Source organism: Centropristis striata, chromosome 2 (assembly GCF_030273125.1).
Source record: "Centropristis striata isolate RG_2023a ecotype Rhode Island chromosome 2, C.striata_1.0, whole genome shotgun sequence".
Lineage (NCBI taxonomy): Eukaryota > Metazoa > Chordata > Actinopteri > Perciformes > Serranidae > Centropristis > Centropristis striata.
In genome coordinates, this window is record NC_081518.1 from 25122938 (window position 1) to 25136736 (window position 13799).

Consider the following 13799-nt stretch of genomic DNA (forward strand, 5'->3'; position numbering starts at 1 on the left):
GTAAAGCTGTTGAAAGCTCCACCTAAATCAACTGCAACATCTAAGAACTGCTTTCTCTTCTTTCATGAAGGCAGTATAGGACTGATCCACTTCTAAGGTCTGAAAACTATAATTATCTTTAAGCAGTTTAGCTTTAGTAAAAGCACTGTGTGGTGTGTGTGTGTGTGTGTGTGTGAAAGCTCTTGCTATGTTGTTAAAGCGTCTAGGCTTTATTTTTTTTTATAATAAATACATATTTTGATATTCATATTGCTTTGAGATGTGGATATCAAGAAAAGATTTTCGTTATGATCATCCATTTAATGAAGCCGACATATCATATTATGATTATGAAAAAACATGTTCGTGGTCTGTTCTACTTCTGGTCAGGGTGTCTAAAAAGAAAAGGCACTTTGAGGATTTGTGCCTTTAAAATGAATAATAATAATAATAATAATAATAATAATAATACATTTTTATACTATACTATACTATACTATACTATACTATATCATGACATATTCTGACCATTTTTTATGGCATACTACACTTAAGTATATATTTTACCAGAATTTTATGTCATACTATACAAAGATTTTTTTTGTTTACCATAACTTCATGTTATTCTATACTGACATTTTTTTTAACCAGAATTTTATGGCCTACTTTACTTTGACATTTGTTTACCATAATTTTGTCATATACTACACTATGACTTTTTTTTTTTAACCACAAATTTATGTCATACTATACTATGACTTTTTATTCTTTTTCCCCTAAATTTATGTCATACTATAATATGACTTTTATTTATTTATATAATTTCATGCCATATTATACTTGGACTGTTAAACATTTTTAACCAAAATATTATGTTATACTATACTATGACTTTAAAAAAAAAAAAATCATAATTTCATGTCATACTATACTATGACTTTTTTACCATAATTATATTTCATACTATAATTACGTTTTTTAACCATCATTTTATGACATACTATACTATGACTCTTTTTTTAACCATAATTAAATTTCATACTATACTATGATTTTTTTAAACTCTAATTTCATTCTATACTAGGACTTTAAAAAAAAAAAAGAAATTGCCATAATTTTATGTCATACTATACTATGACTTATTTTTTCCTCTTTTTACCCTAAATTTATCTCATACTATAATATGACTTTTATTTATTTCTATAATTTCATGTAATATTATACTTGGACTTTTTAAAGTTATACTATACTATGACTTAAAAAATATAATTCCATGTCATACTATACTATGACTTTTTTGTTTATCATAATTATTTTTCATACTATAATTACTTTTTTAAACCATAATTTCATGCCATACTATACTATGATATTTTAAAACTCTAATTTCATTCTATACTTGGACTTTAAAAAAAATAATTACCATAATTTTATGGCATACTATACTTTGACATTTTTTTTGTTTACCATTATTATATTTCATACTATAATTACTTTTTTAACCATAATGTCATGCCATACTATACTATGACTTTTTTTAAACCACAATTTAATTTCATACTATACTTTGACATTTTTTTGTTTACCATAATTATATTTCATACTATAATTACTTTTTTAACCACAATGTCATGCAAAACAAAAAATAATTACCATAATTTTATAGCATACTATACTTTGACATTTGTTAATCATATTTTTATAGCATACTACATTATGACACAGCACCTTTAAAAACAGAGTTCACAAAGTGTTTGACAGACTAAAAGCAGGCTGTCCAGAAGGCAATGACACTGACAGGCAATATGTACAGTAAGAGAGAGAAGAACGATTAAATAGCCTACTTAAAATAATATCCCGAGCATACTGTAGAAATGTTTTATCCCGAGGTGAACAAATTTCACGTCCTGTTTGGAAGTCGCACATTGATGACGCAGTGATATCAGTCATGTTAGGCTAGCTGTTTTAGCACCGTATATATTTTGACCACAGACTTCACAGCATCAGAAAGGTAAGAAGTTATGTTATTTACGTGCATTTTACTGGTTTTGCGAGTAGAGTTCAAACCGTCCTAGTGATGCCGGAAAATGTTGCAAGCTAAATAAACATATTTACAAAGTTGCTGCAGGTTAGCCACAGCTGGTAACATATGAGGCAACATTAGCACACGCTGCACAGAACTTAACTTATATTTTGTCATACTTAATGAGGCAACAACTTCACGTTTCATGATACGAAACTGGGACAGCAGTGATAGCGGACTGCCCCTTTGTTAAGCCACATTTAACATTTAATATGCGGGAAGCGATTGACTTCTTGTAACTGTGTGAGTTAATAAAGTTAATTAACCACTAAAAAATATCCAACTAGCCTCATATTCTCCTTTAGTCAACGACATAAATAAGCTATTACGTTATATTTCAATAGGTCATTTTATTGTACAATATACTACTAGTGCAAACAAGTTTTTGGTTGCAATTTAAAGCAATGTCACTTAATATCGTCACCCTGTTAAAATAATCGCCTCATAATAATAATATAATAACTCATTTTTTCAAGTTTTGCAGGAAACACAAAAAACTTCACCAAAAGTGTAACATATTACATTTATTGATCATTTCACTCAAAAAGGATGTACGTATTACAATTGGCATAGTAATAACACTGTGTGTAAATTATGTAACTTAAAAGAAATAAATGAATTTTTTTGAACATGCCTTTGTGACTTAAGCAAGATATGATAACACTTTATTTTGAAGGTGTCTACATAAGAATAACACAAGACTGTCAGAAAAATGACATGACAAGTATCATGAGCATCGATGTTACTTCAAAGTGTCATTAATGTTAATGCGCATCCCATGTCATATTTATGACACGCTCATGTCACTCTTATGTAGACACCTTAGAGTAAAGTGTTACCAATATTAGTGTCAACAATAAAACACTGATAAACTAAACTGATAACTAAACAATCTCCCTCTAGCTCTTCTTTGCTGGGTTATTATATGGTGCCTATGAATGTGGCAAATTGTTAAAGAAGTGATGATCTTAAATGGGTAAAATCACATGATCTGATCAACTGAGGATGTAGGTGATTTTACCATAGGTGGTCGGCGTCATGAGGAGATGATTTAGGCAAAAAAAACCCAATTTTGACAAAAAATGACTTGATTATTTTAACAGTGTGATGATATGAATGCCAATTTGTTTGGCCCATGCACCACATAAACAGTAATTAAGGGATTTCGACGTGGCGCCTGGTTTTGAAGTGAATGGAGCATCTATATACCAGATATTCAAGTTTGTTATGTAACGCATAACCCAACGCCAAGACTACAGCAGGTGATCTCACTGATATATAGTTCTTCATATGTAGCACTAGAAAATGCACAGGTGACATAATGAACCCTGAGGGCTTCTAAAAGGAAGCTGCCACTTATCAAAAATAATGAGATTGCATTAAGTGTTTGCAAGATCTATGTTGCTTTCTGCACAGCATTTAAGTGCAGTATTTATTTATTTTTTTCTTTCCTTTTTTTTGGTTTAACAAAGCAAAACAACATATGACAGATGAGAAGGTTAAGTAACAAGACACATGGGACAAAAACAAGTTAACACAAGTTGGTGACTATCTAGTAAATCATACAACACCAGACTGAGGTTTGAGGGAGGAAAACATAAAAGCAACCGAAACTTAATTAAAGTTGGCAGACAAGAAAAGTGGTAAAGTAAATAAATGAATGGGTATATTTGTAGGTTATTAAGTGTCACCAGTCTAGATGGAACTCCTGTATTCTGTATGCAAAAGTCTCAGGGTCCTTTTAATGAAGGAGATGTAATTTTCCCACTTAATGTAATATTTCTCCACTTAGTTGATGAGCCTAAAAGAAAGCCCTTGTTTGTCGCCACAATACCCAGTTGAGAAAACCACACCCTGGTTGGTGGTAGTGTTAACTATACGCTTTCCCCAAAATCCCCCAAATCAAATAAACTGGGACAAAATGACATGTCCGATTTAAGTATCAGTGTTTGATGTTTTCATGTATGGCTGACCACAATTCTTGTGCAGCTGTGCAGGACCACATCATATGAAAAAGTGTTGCAGTGCTTCCCCCACACCAACAACAACTCAGACTGTCTCTTAATTTCACCCCTGTAACCTTCAGGGGGACCAATAAACCCTGTTCATTATTTTAAACTGCACTAATCTTGTTCTAAGTTCACAAAATGTTTTCTCATAGTTCTTTAAAATGTTGCTCCACTCTTCCTCTGTGAATGAAAGGTTTAAGCCCAGTTTATATTTTTATTTGAATCTAGCATTCACATCTCAATGAAAAACAGTGAATAAATAAATAATAAATGTTTATGCTGGAAAAACAATAATAAAGGCCTACCACCAATTTCCAAACAATCACAATACTTAAAAGAAAGAAAATAATACAATTTCCAAACAAGACAACAAGAAATAAACACACAACTTGAAACTGTGAGATTAACATTTAATTAGATACAATGGTACAAATTTGCATATTAGTCTTTAGTGACACTGGATCCAACTATGCATGCCGGCATGTACAGAAAAGTCACAAGAGAGATTTATAACTGAAAACTGGCAAATGATCACAGGTCTCCTATACATACCTAAGTCACACAGTATTTAAATATGACATTCCCAATCTACAGCAGTAATCAGGCTTCAGATGTATAACACCTGTTGAACAAGCTGTGCTCCTTAAATCTAGTTAATATAGCCTACATATTGTTATGTAATATTATGTGTGGTGAAATGCAAATTTTGCACAACAGAAGAGAATGAGTCATTATCATAGAATCCTTTGCCATTGATAAGAACTAACTTATTACTTTTATGATCAATGAATTAGGTTATTACTTTATATATATTTTAGATATATTTCTACAGACCGAAACCATTTTGGTATCGGGCCGTCAACATGTTCATTCCTGCTTTAGAAGCATTTTAACCTGGGGATCTGCTGGGAGTGAGTCACTTTTGGAGCCAGCCTCAAGTGCTCATTCAAGTAACTGCATTTTTTGGCACTTCCTCGTTGGCTCCATTTTTAAGTTCTGGAAGTTTCCAGTTGATCGAAAAATAATGAAAAGTGTTTGCAAGTTCTATGTTCTCTCTGCACGACATTTACATATAGTATTTCTCTTCACTTTTTCTCTATTTCAATTTTTATATTTGAGTCTCAATGAAAAACAGTCAGTTATTTAAAACAATAAGAAAATAAATAAACTATATTTTTTTTATGTCACAGAGTTAATTTATACATTAAACAGCTGTATTGTATTTAACTTTGTATTGTTTGATCTGTTTTCATGTCGGAATTTAAATCTTCCACAGTTAATTCAATCATTTTATCTTGTTCTTGTATCTTAACTGACACTAATCACAACAAATCCACGTTGTTGCCTTATTTGCCTTTTTTCCACATCTATTAACAATCAATTTCACTTGTATATCTACTTGTATCTTCTTGAGAAAAACTGTGTTGATTAAGAATGCCACAGCTTTAGGGGTTTTCCATTGTACAATCGTTTGTATGAATAGAAATTCAAATGAATTGTTGGATCTGAGATTTTTGTGCGGGGCCGCCTATCGCCCTTTCATCAATGGAAACTGTGGCTTCTCCGTAACTGACGTGTGGGCGGAGAAGGAAGGAGAGGAATTGGTGAGAACTAAAAAGCATTTCTCTCGTATTCCTCCTTGCGTTATCTCAACAGTATCTGATTTCAACAGGGAATAAATCAAAATAAGGAAGTAAGACACTGGCAGAGTGCTGTTTCATTGTGACTTCAGAGCACTAAGTCTGTCTCATATGACACTAAAATCAATGTTACTGCAATCATTTCCCACACATCTTCTTTTGACATTGTGAATTGTCTCTAAATGTGGTCAACGTTTTTCCTCACAGGAGATGTCATCCTTCTGTGGCACCAGCAGCAGCTGCCAAGATGCAGGTCAAGAGGCCACAGAGAAACAGGCAAGCATGACGAGACAGATAAACACTTTGAAATGCATTTGTATAAAATGATGCTCTGGAAACACACTTGGAATTACCTGACAAATGTCATCTATGAAAGTGAGAAGCTTTACATCCCCTTTTAGTAGCAGTATGCATTTGTTCCACTGAATGCCTAGATTAGATTAGATTCTACTTTATTGTTATTGTACAAGTATGGAGACAACAAAATACACTTAAGCAGCTAACCAGAAGTGCAAAAAGCAGTAAATGTGCAAGAGTAATGTATTGAATTTGAAATATACAGTAAGGGGTGGAAATGAGGACACTACATACAGTATACATACAGCATGTACAGCAGTGTGGCAGTAAGAAGTAGGGTGATGCAGTAGTGTAGCAGCCAGCAAATGTTAAGTCACTGGAGATAGGGTAGTGTGGGGTGGTATCTAGTGGGTGGGGGGAACCATCACCATGATTGATGCAGACTAGTTCAGCAAGGTGTGAGAGCTGAGGGGACGGAGCTGTTCCTGTGCCTGGTGGTCCTGGAACTGAAAATCCCAGAGGGGAGCGGAGGGGGGACAGTGGAAGCAATCTGGGACTGGTGTGAGGGATGTTCCTGACGATGCTGCGGGTCCTCCGCAGACATCACTTGTGATGAGCTGGTCCGAGCCAGAGAAGTTTAGCGAAGCAGTGATTAGGGTTGCAGAATTCTGGGAATTTTCAAAGTTGAAAAACTTTCCATGGAATTAACGGGAAATTATTGGAACAAACAGGGAATTTACAAAATTGAAGGTTGGTCCTTAACGGGGAACTTAAATATAGTTGGGGCAAATATATTTTAGCTTTGACTTAGAACAACCAGATCTGCTGTTCCTTAATCACATCAATTTTTGAATGGGTGGGTTTGGGGGAAAGAGTTTTATTTATTTATTTATTCATCTTTTTGTTGTTCAATCAAATAATTGATTGTTCAATAAAATAATTAAAACTTGATCTACCTACAAATAAATCTTGTTGAAGTGTTTTTTTTAAAAACCGTATTTTTCATGGATGTCGGTTTATAGCAAAACAAAATGTTTATATTTATGTTTGGATATGATACAGTTCGTTTAATTTACAGCCAGTTTTCAGTTAATTCCAATACATTTCCATAATTCCCGTTGAAAGTTTCTGATTTTAAATATTTCCAGAATTCCCCAAATGTTCTACCCCTTTGCAACCCTATCTGGGAACTGATAGGGTAGCAAGGTCTGAGCCAGAGCACTTTTTGCAACAGTAGAAGATCTGCAGAGGAGACATATGGACTTTTTTTAGGTTGTGGCTAATCCATTCTGTTTTTGTTATTGAGCAAAACCAACAATGCATTAGTCCGTCTCTTAATACTTGTGACTTCCCTTCACTGTTTCTGGCTCCCAGCCTTTAGCCCATCAGTATGTACTCGACTATTTTCTGCTTTGGATCAATACACATACGGTGCTCTAGTCTAGTGTGTGTGTGTGAGATTGAGTCGAAACTACTAGTGTGTGTGTTTAGGCTAATGAAGGGACATGCCAAGCAGCACAGTGATGCAGCTCGTTGATGTTTTTTATAGACGGAGCTCTATGAAGAATTCGACTCTAAAGGCAGTGCTTGTTAGTGGGATCAATGTATTGTTGGTTTTGATCTTTTCAGGTGATTTATTGACAATAAGAAACATTGAATGAACGGTTGAATGGTTTTACTCAATAACAATTTGCTGTTGTCATTATAGTGAAAAAATACTGGGAAATACCATCAGCATTAAAAACAGTGATGTGAATTTCAAGTTACATGACTTGATGATTTGTGTAAAACTTGAGCTATAACAACTTGGTTGACAGCTTTGTGTCTGTTGCAGGAGCAGGAGCATCCTCGCGTGCTCATCCCAGAGTTGTGCCGACTCTTCTACCAGCTGGGGTGGGTGACAGGGACGGGAGGAGGGGTCAGCCTGAGACGAGGGTACGTATGTCAATTAATTTCTTGTGAAATATTGTGAAGGATCAGAAATGACACACCTTCAATTAACTTTTCTGTGATGTCAAAAATTGGATGCCGTCGTGGAGTTTCTTTGTTTGTCTGCTGACAAGGTCAGAGGTCAGTTACATCAGTTTTGACAATGCGTACAAATCTAGGGTGAAGACAGAGGGCCACAGTTTTGCCGTAATGAAACAGAATTCAAACTGAAGGCTTTGACAGGTTATTACAAACATCTTTGAACTGTGTTGTTTTCGATGGCAGCTACAAAGAAAGCGCCACCCATCAGCAAATCCCTGTTTGAAATGGGGAATGGCAGACATTTATTTAAGCCAACAGGGGGAACTTGATGAAACCTCAGATGAAACCAAATAAGATTTACTGACTGCGGCTCCATAGATGCTGGTATTTCATTTAGATATAAAAACATTGTAACTCTACAATGATTGACAGGCAAGTTTCCTTTTCATGTTGGTAAATTATTATACCTTTTTTAGATTTCTTTGGAAATAATCCGTTCTGAATTCAGCTGCAGTATGTCAGCTTTGCATAGTATCATTCAGTGTTTTCTGCTTCAGTTTTTTTATTATGAAGTTAGAAAAAACACCAGAGATTTGAAGTTCCAATCTGTGGCTCCAAGATCGCCTACATGATCTACTAAATGAGAGCTAACCAAATTACCCATATTGTGTTCAGCTTAGGAACCAAAAAGCAGCTTTATTTAAAAGAAAATAAGCCTCGAACACATATTCACTTACTGTAGTTAAAATGTTGCAATCTAAACAGACACTAGTGTTGTCATTTAACACAACAACTCTAATGAGTGTATTTCTATTTTCTGTGAATGCTGGTCTGAATTTTAAGTTTTTAAGCTTTTTTTCTCCCCATTATTGCTTTTGTTTGACTCAGAAATGACTCAGAGCCTGAGGCAGCCTCGCAGAACCTTGCACAAAAAAAAAAAAATCAATACTCCTTTATCTGCTGTGTTTGTTGCCCGATAAAGAAGACTACAATGGCTTCTTCATGTTCTATAGGAAAACTCTAAGACTGAATATTTAAGCAAAAAGTATAATTATTAAAGATTTTGAGAGGATAAAATGAGGCTAAATGAGATACTTTTTTAGGCTATTTTTCTGTCCAGGCTGTAGAATAAAACATTTTCAACCAATGACTACTTTCTTGTTAAGGGAAATTTCAACTTTAACACCCTTGTCCTTGATATTTACACGTGTTTCTTGTTATAAATGTAACAGAGAGCAGATCTACATCGCACCATCAGGTGTCCAGAAAGAGAGAATACAGGTGAGCAAGTTGCTCTACTCAGTACAAATAATGAGAGTTCTGACTTTGTCGTATTCACATAACGATCTGTGTGTTAATATATTTCACATTTTTGTGTTACTCAGCCTGAAGACATGTTTGTGTGTGACCTGGAGGAGAGGGACATCAGCTGTCCTCCTGCCTGGAAGAGGTTAAAGAAGAGTCAGTGTACACCACTTTTTATGAACGCCTACACCATGAGAGGTAAGTCACTGAAACAGTCCGTATAGAAGTCGATGATGAACTGTCTGTGTTAGAGTCCAACCCATAGTGTTCTACAGCACAAAGAAAAAAGAAAAGATTAGAATTCTAAAAAAAATAAAATAATTTAAATCAGTTACTAATTCAGGCTGAATGGGATAGGAACAATTTGAAAATTAGATGCTTGTTCCTGAATGTTTTAATAATGTCCACTTATGGTTCAATATTTTAAATTGACTTAACAAAAAGTAATAGGGAAAAAAATTTATCGTCTTCAAAATTAATGTGAAAACTGTGTTTTGCTTTTAGATAAAATTTCCCTAAAATATAATATTTCATAAAGAAGCAGACAAGATTTTTATTTTTTATTTTTTTTAAGTGCAGTTGTTTGATAAAGACATTGTGATTGAAGGTCAATATTTTAATAAAGTACCTCTCTTCAAAATGATGATTCTTAAGTCCATTACTCATCCCCTTTGTCCTGGTTTATATAAAATTTGTTCAGATTGCGTCATTCACAGATAATGAAGCCTCCAAAACTAGTTCCCATTATCAACACAATTTAAAATGTACCAAGAGAATTTCAAAGCACCTTGATGTCTGACCGTCCTCTGTGTGCTAAATGTGTTCTCTCTCGCCTTTTTACAATTATCAGTTGAAAAAGACAATACCAGGAGACAACACTGAAAAATCTAAATCTGCTTTTCCTTTGCTAAAATACAGGGGCACAGGCAGTTATACACACCCACTCCAAGGCTGCTGTCATGGCAACACTGCTGTATCCTGGCAAAGAGTTCAGGATAACACACCAGGAGATGATCAAGGGGATTCGTAAGGGCACCTCAGGCACCAACTATCGGTATGTAATCAAGCAGCAAAGATTAGTTAAGTCCAAAGCTTTTCTGAGCATTTTAATTTCTCCATCAGGCGGAGGTCTATAAAGTCTTGGTTCTGAAAGTATCTTGACACTCGTAGTAGAAATCAGAGCTGCAAATCAGAGCTGTTTTGAATTAATTACATGGAACTCTCGTGATCTGCGTATGTCTTGACCTCATGCTTCTAATGAAACTGTTCTGCTTGTTGTAACTTGAATTTTTTCTGTTAAACTGAGCTTCCGTAACATGGGTTAAAAGATAATTACACCCTTAAAATAGGATCGAACCCTCCAGGCATATACAAAAAAAAGTACTGAGGGAGCAGTGACTGTAGGAGGGATTGTCTTGTGGCTAAGGGGGGGCAGGGGACACAGTGAGACTAACTGACCACCGCACAGTAGCATGGACAGCCATGCAGAACTGGTGTTCAGAACTAACCAGCCATGAGAAGCTTCTGTCAGACTCTCTGCTTCTCTGCTGGAAAGACAGGGAGTCGGGTGCAGCCCTGACAGTCACTAGAAGCTCATTTATGTGCCCTTCAGAGAGTTATGGTGTGGCTACAGGTGTTAGGTCTTGGCTCCAGTAAGAGAGGCTCTCAGGCGTGTGTTTATCACTGTGTGTAGGATCTTAATATTTTATTAAATTTTGATAATAGAGCGGTTTTCGGCCGGACCACATGTTGTGTTTACTGCTCCCGAACTGAAGAGGAATACTGTTTTGTTAATGTGCAATAGTCATGTTTCCATCAACAAATTTCTATGCACATTTTGAAGATTTGAATGAGAAAAGCTTGATGAAACACCAAAATTCGATAAAACTAGAAAATGTGAAAAGGTTTTTACGCTCACTTGAGGCTTCTTTTTTTAAAAACGTTTTCATTATTGCTCTAAACGGGAGGTGGAAACGCTTTTTCTGACGTAGCGAACATTTAACACACTTATTAGATCAGCTGTGTCTGCAGTCTGCAATACATCACATCACCATTCTATGACAAAAGTACATTTATGCAGCTTTGTTTGTTCGTAAACTGGTTGATGGAAAGTCCCTAATTTGCATTTTCTCTAATGCAACATTTTGCGTAAAATTTGCTTCAACTTCAGTGGACTTCAGTGTCATTTTTCCTCTGGAGCTTATCAGGCTTGCTCGTGCTAATGTGGCTAGCATCTTTGTGGAGATATACAGGTGCATCTCAATAAATTAGAATATCATAGAAAGTTTATTTATGTCAGTAATTCAATTCAAAAAGTTGAAATAACACACACAGAATGAAACATTTCACGTCTTAATTTATTTAATATCTTCTAATTGATGGCCTCTGAAAAGTATGTCCATCTATATGACTCAATACTTGGTTGGAGCTATTTGACTTGAACTACTGGAAATGAACTTTCCCATGATATTCTAATTAATTGTGATGCACCTGTACAAACAGAGTGTTCTGCTTTCGATCTATAGTCTCATCATATTTTGTCACGTTTTGGATGGGAAAGGACAATTAATTAAAGCAAACATTTTAACGACAAAATGCAAATCTGAAATATATACAGTGCTTGATACATGAAATAAATCATCTGTAGATTCCAACATTTTAAACAAATGATCTAAGTGATCTGTTTGTACATGAATGTGCCCCGTCTTGCTTTTCTTTCTCAATATGCAAATCACAGGCTGAAACATGCTGAACCACAAGGTTGTTTTGTACATCACAGGCAATATTGATGGATTTGTTTTTTCATACTTGGTAGAAGCTAGGTAGGAATGACATTTTCACAGTTCAAAGATTTTACAGTGTGCTTGTTACCCATCCAGGCAGCTTATAAAGGGGTAAATGTTGGCAGAGGTTGAGATGCTTCCTCTCTGGTTACAGCAGGGAGGAGGCAGTCAGGAGCTTGTTGGATTACAACAGAATCAAATCATTATTGTCATTAGTCATCCCATTTTAAATTGCTTACTTTGTTCAACCAGCAGTCGAAAATCCAAAGATACTCAACTCATAATGAAACACAGCAGAGAAATCAGCGAATCTTCACACTCGAGATGCTGAAATCAGGCAGTGTTTGGTATATTTGTTTGGAAGAAACTACTTACAGTACGGCGTCTGATTCATTGTATCACTTTGATTTGATTGCACCACAATCAGAGGGACGGCAGCAGATGGCAGGGGGAATCTTTAAGAGCAAGCATGTGCAGCATATCTGACAGTGTGCTAATGGAAAAAAAGTTATCAGCCTGGGTGTAATTTGTCATTTTTGTATCCTGCACATTTTTGTATTCTGCACATTCACAGGTATGATGACAGCCTGGTGGTGCCCATTGTTGAAAATACACCAGAGGAGAAGGACTTGAAGGACCGGATGGCTCGCGCAATGGAGGAATACCCAGATTCATGTGCTGTGCTCGTCCGCAGGCACGGCGTCTACGTCTGGGGCGAGTCATGGGAAAAAGCAAAGACTATGTGAGCATTTACCTCCCAGCACTATTACCTCTTTGATCTTGAACATGACTTTGCATACATTGATATATTTGCATCGAGGGCATGCTTATGATGTCATCTTCTGCTGCATGTTTCAGGTGCGAATGCTACGACTATCTGTTCGACGTGGCCGTCCAGATGAAGCAGTGTGGACTGGACCCCGCAGCTCTCCCAGCAGAAGAAAAAGGAATAGTTTGACATTCACTGGTGCTTTTTTAAAGAGACATTGTTGCAGAAAAGGTCGGCGGTGTTCAATCAGCAGAGCAGATTGTAATCATTTGCCTTTCATGCTGGCCTGCTTCAAATTTGATGAAATTTGATGGTAAGGGCTGATCCAGTTGAAGGAGATTGAATGCCAGCGACCCAGAAGAACCTGGAGGTACGCTGCAAAGCACTGTGGGAAAACTCTTCAATGAGAAGCTGGCAAATCAAGGTCCTCGGGTTCAAATGCTTTGCTTTTCAGGTTCAACTGCACTGGAATCACAGTCCTTGTATGTGTGTATGTGTGTGTGTGTGTCAGTCAGGCATGACCATACTGGGCGTTTAAATTGATCTGCAATGATGATTTCCTGCCTTTACTTCAATCAATAAAAACGGATGGAATGTAAATTGTGAGTCACAATCATTGTTTGAGATCATTTTTTTAGATTTTCCCTTACCTTTTTAAAAACATCCATCTTCGCAGTGGCAGCACCATCCTCCAGGATGAAAAAAGTACAGTTTGAAAATGTATTTAAACCATTTAATTATCATTCAAGATGCACAGAATAATGCCTTGTTTAAGCTAGAAATGTAGGATTTTTTTTATTTATATAGCCCAGAATCACAAATCACATATTTGCCTCAAAGGGCTTTACAGACTGTACATGGTACGACACCCTCTGTCCTTTGACCCTCACTTTGGCCAAGGAAAAACTCAAAAAACCCTTTTAACGGAGAGAAAAAAATAAGAAACCTCAGGGAGAGCAACAG

General features: G+C 35.8%; 1 protein-coding gene across 1 annotated transcript; it reads left to right on the forward strand.

The window, feature by feature from the left end:
- Positions 1–1771: 1771 nt before the first annotated feature.
- On the forward strand, positions 1772–13180 carry apip (APAF1 interacting protein). The gene is made up of 8 exons (XM_059323846.1): positions 1772–1990; positions 5919–5987; positions 7843–7943; positions 9212–9260; positions 9365–9482; positions 10203–10338; positions 12642–12809; positions 12926–13180. Exons 2-8 carry the CDS (start codon positions 5922–5924, stop codon positions 13023–13025), a joined length of 738 nt encoding a protein of 245 aa, XP_059179829.1. The 5' UTR covers positions 1772–1990; positions 5919–5921; the 3' UTR covers positions 13026–13180.
- Positions 13181–13799: the final 619 nt, after the last annotated feature.

Coding starts and splice junctions, on each gene's coding strand:
- apip (XM_059323846.1), top strand. CDS start 5,922: ATGTCATCCTTCTGTGGCACCAGCAGCAGCTGCCAAGATGCAGGTCAA. Junction 10,339..12,641: donor ACCTCAGGCACCAACTATCG/GTATGTAATCAA, acceptor GCACATTCACAG/GTATGATGACAGCCTGGTGG. Junction 12,810..12,925: donor TGGGAAAAAGCAAAGACTAT/GTGAGCATTTAC, acceptor TGCATGTTTCAG/GTGCGAATGCTACGACTATC.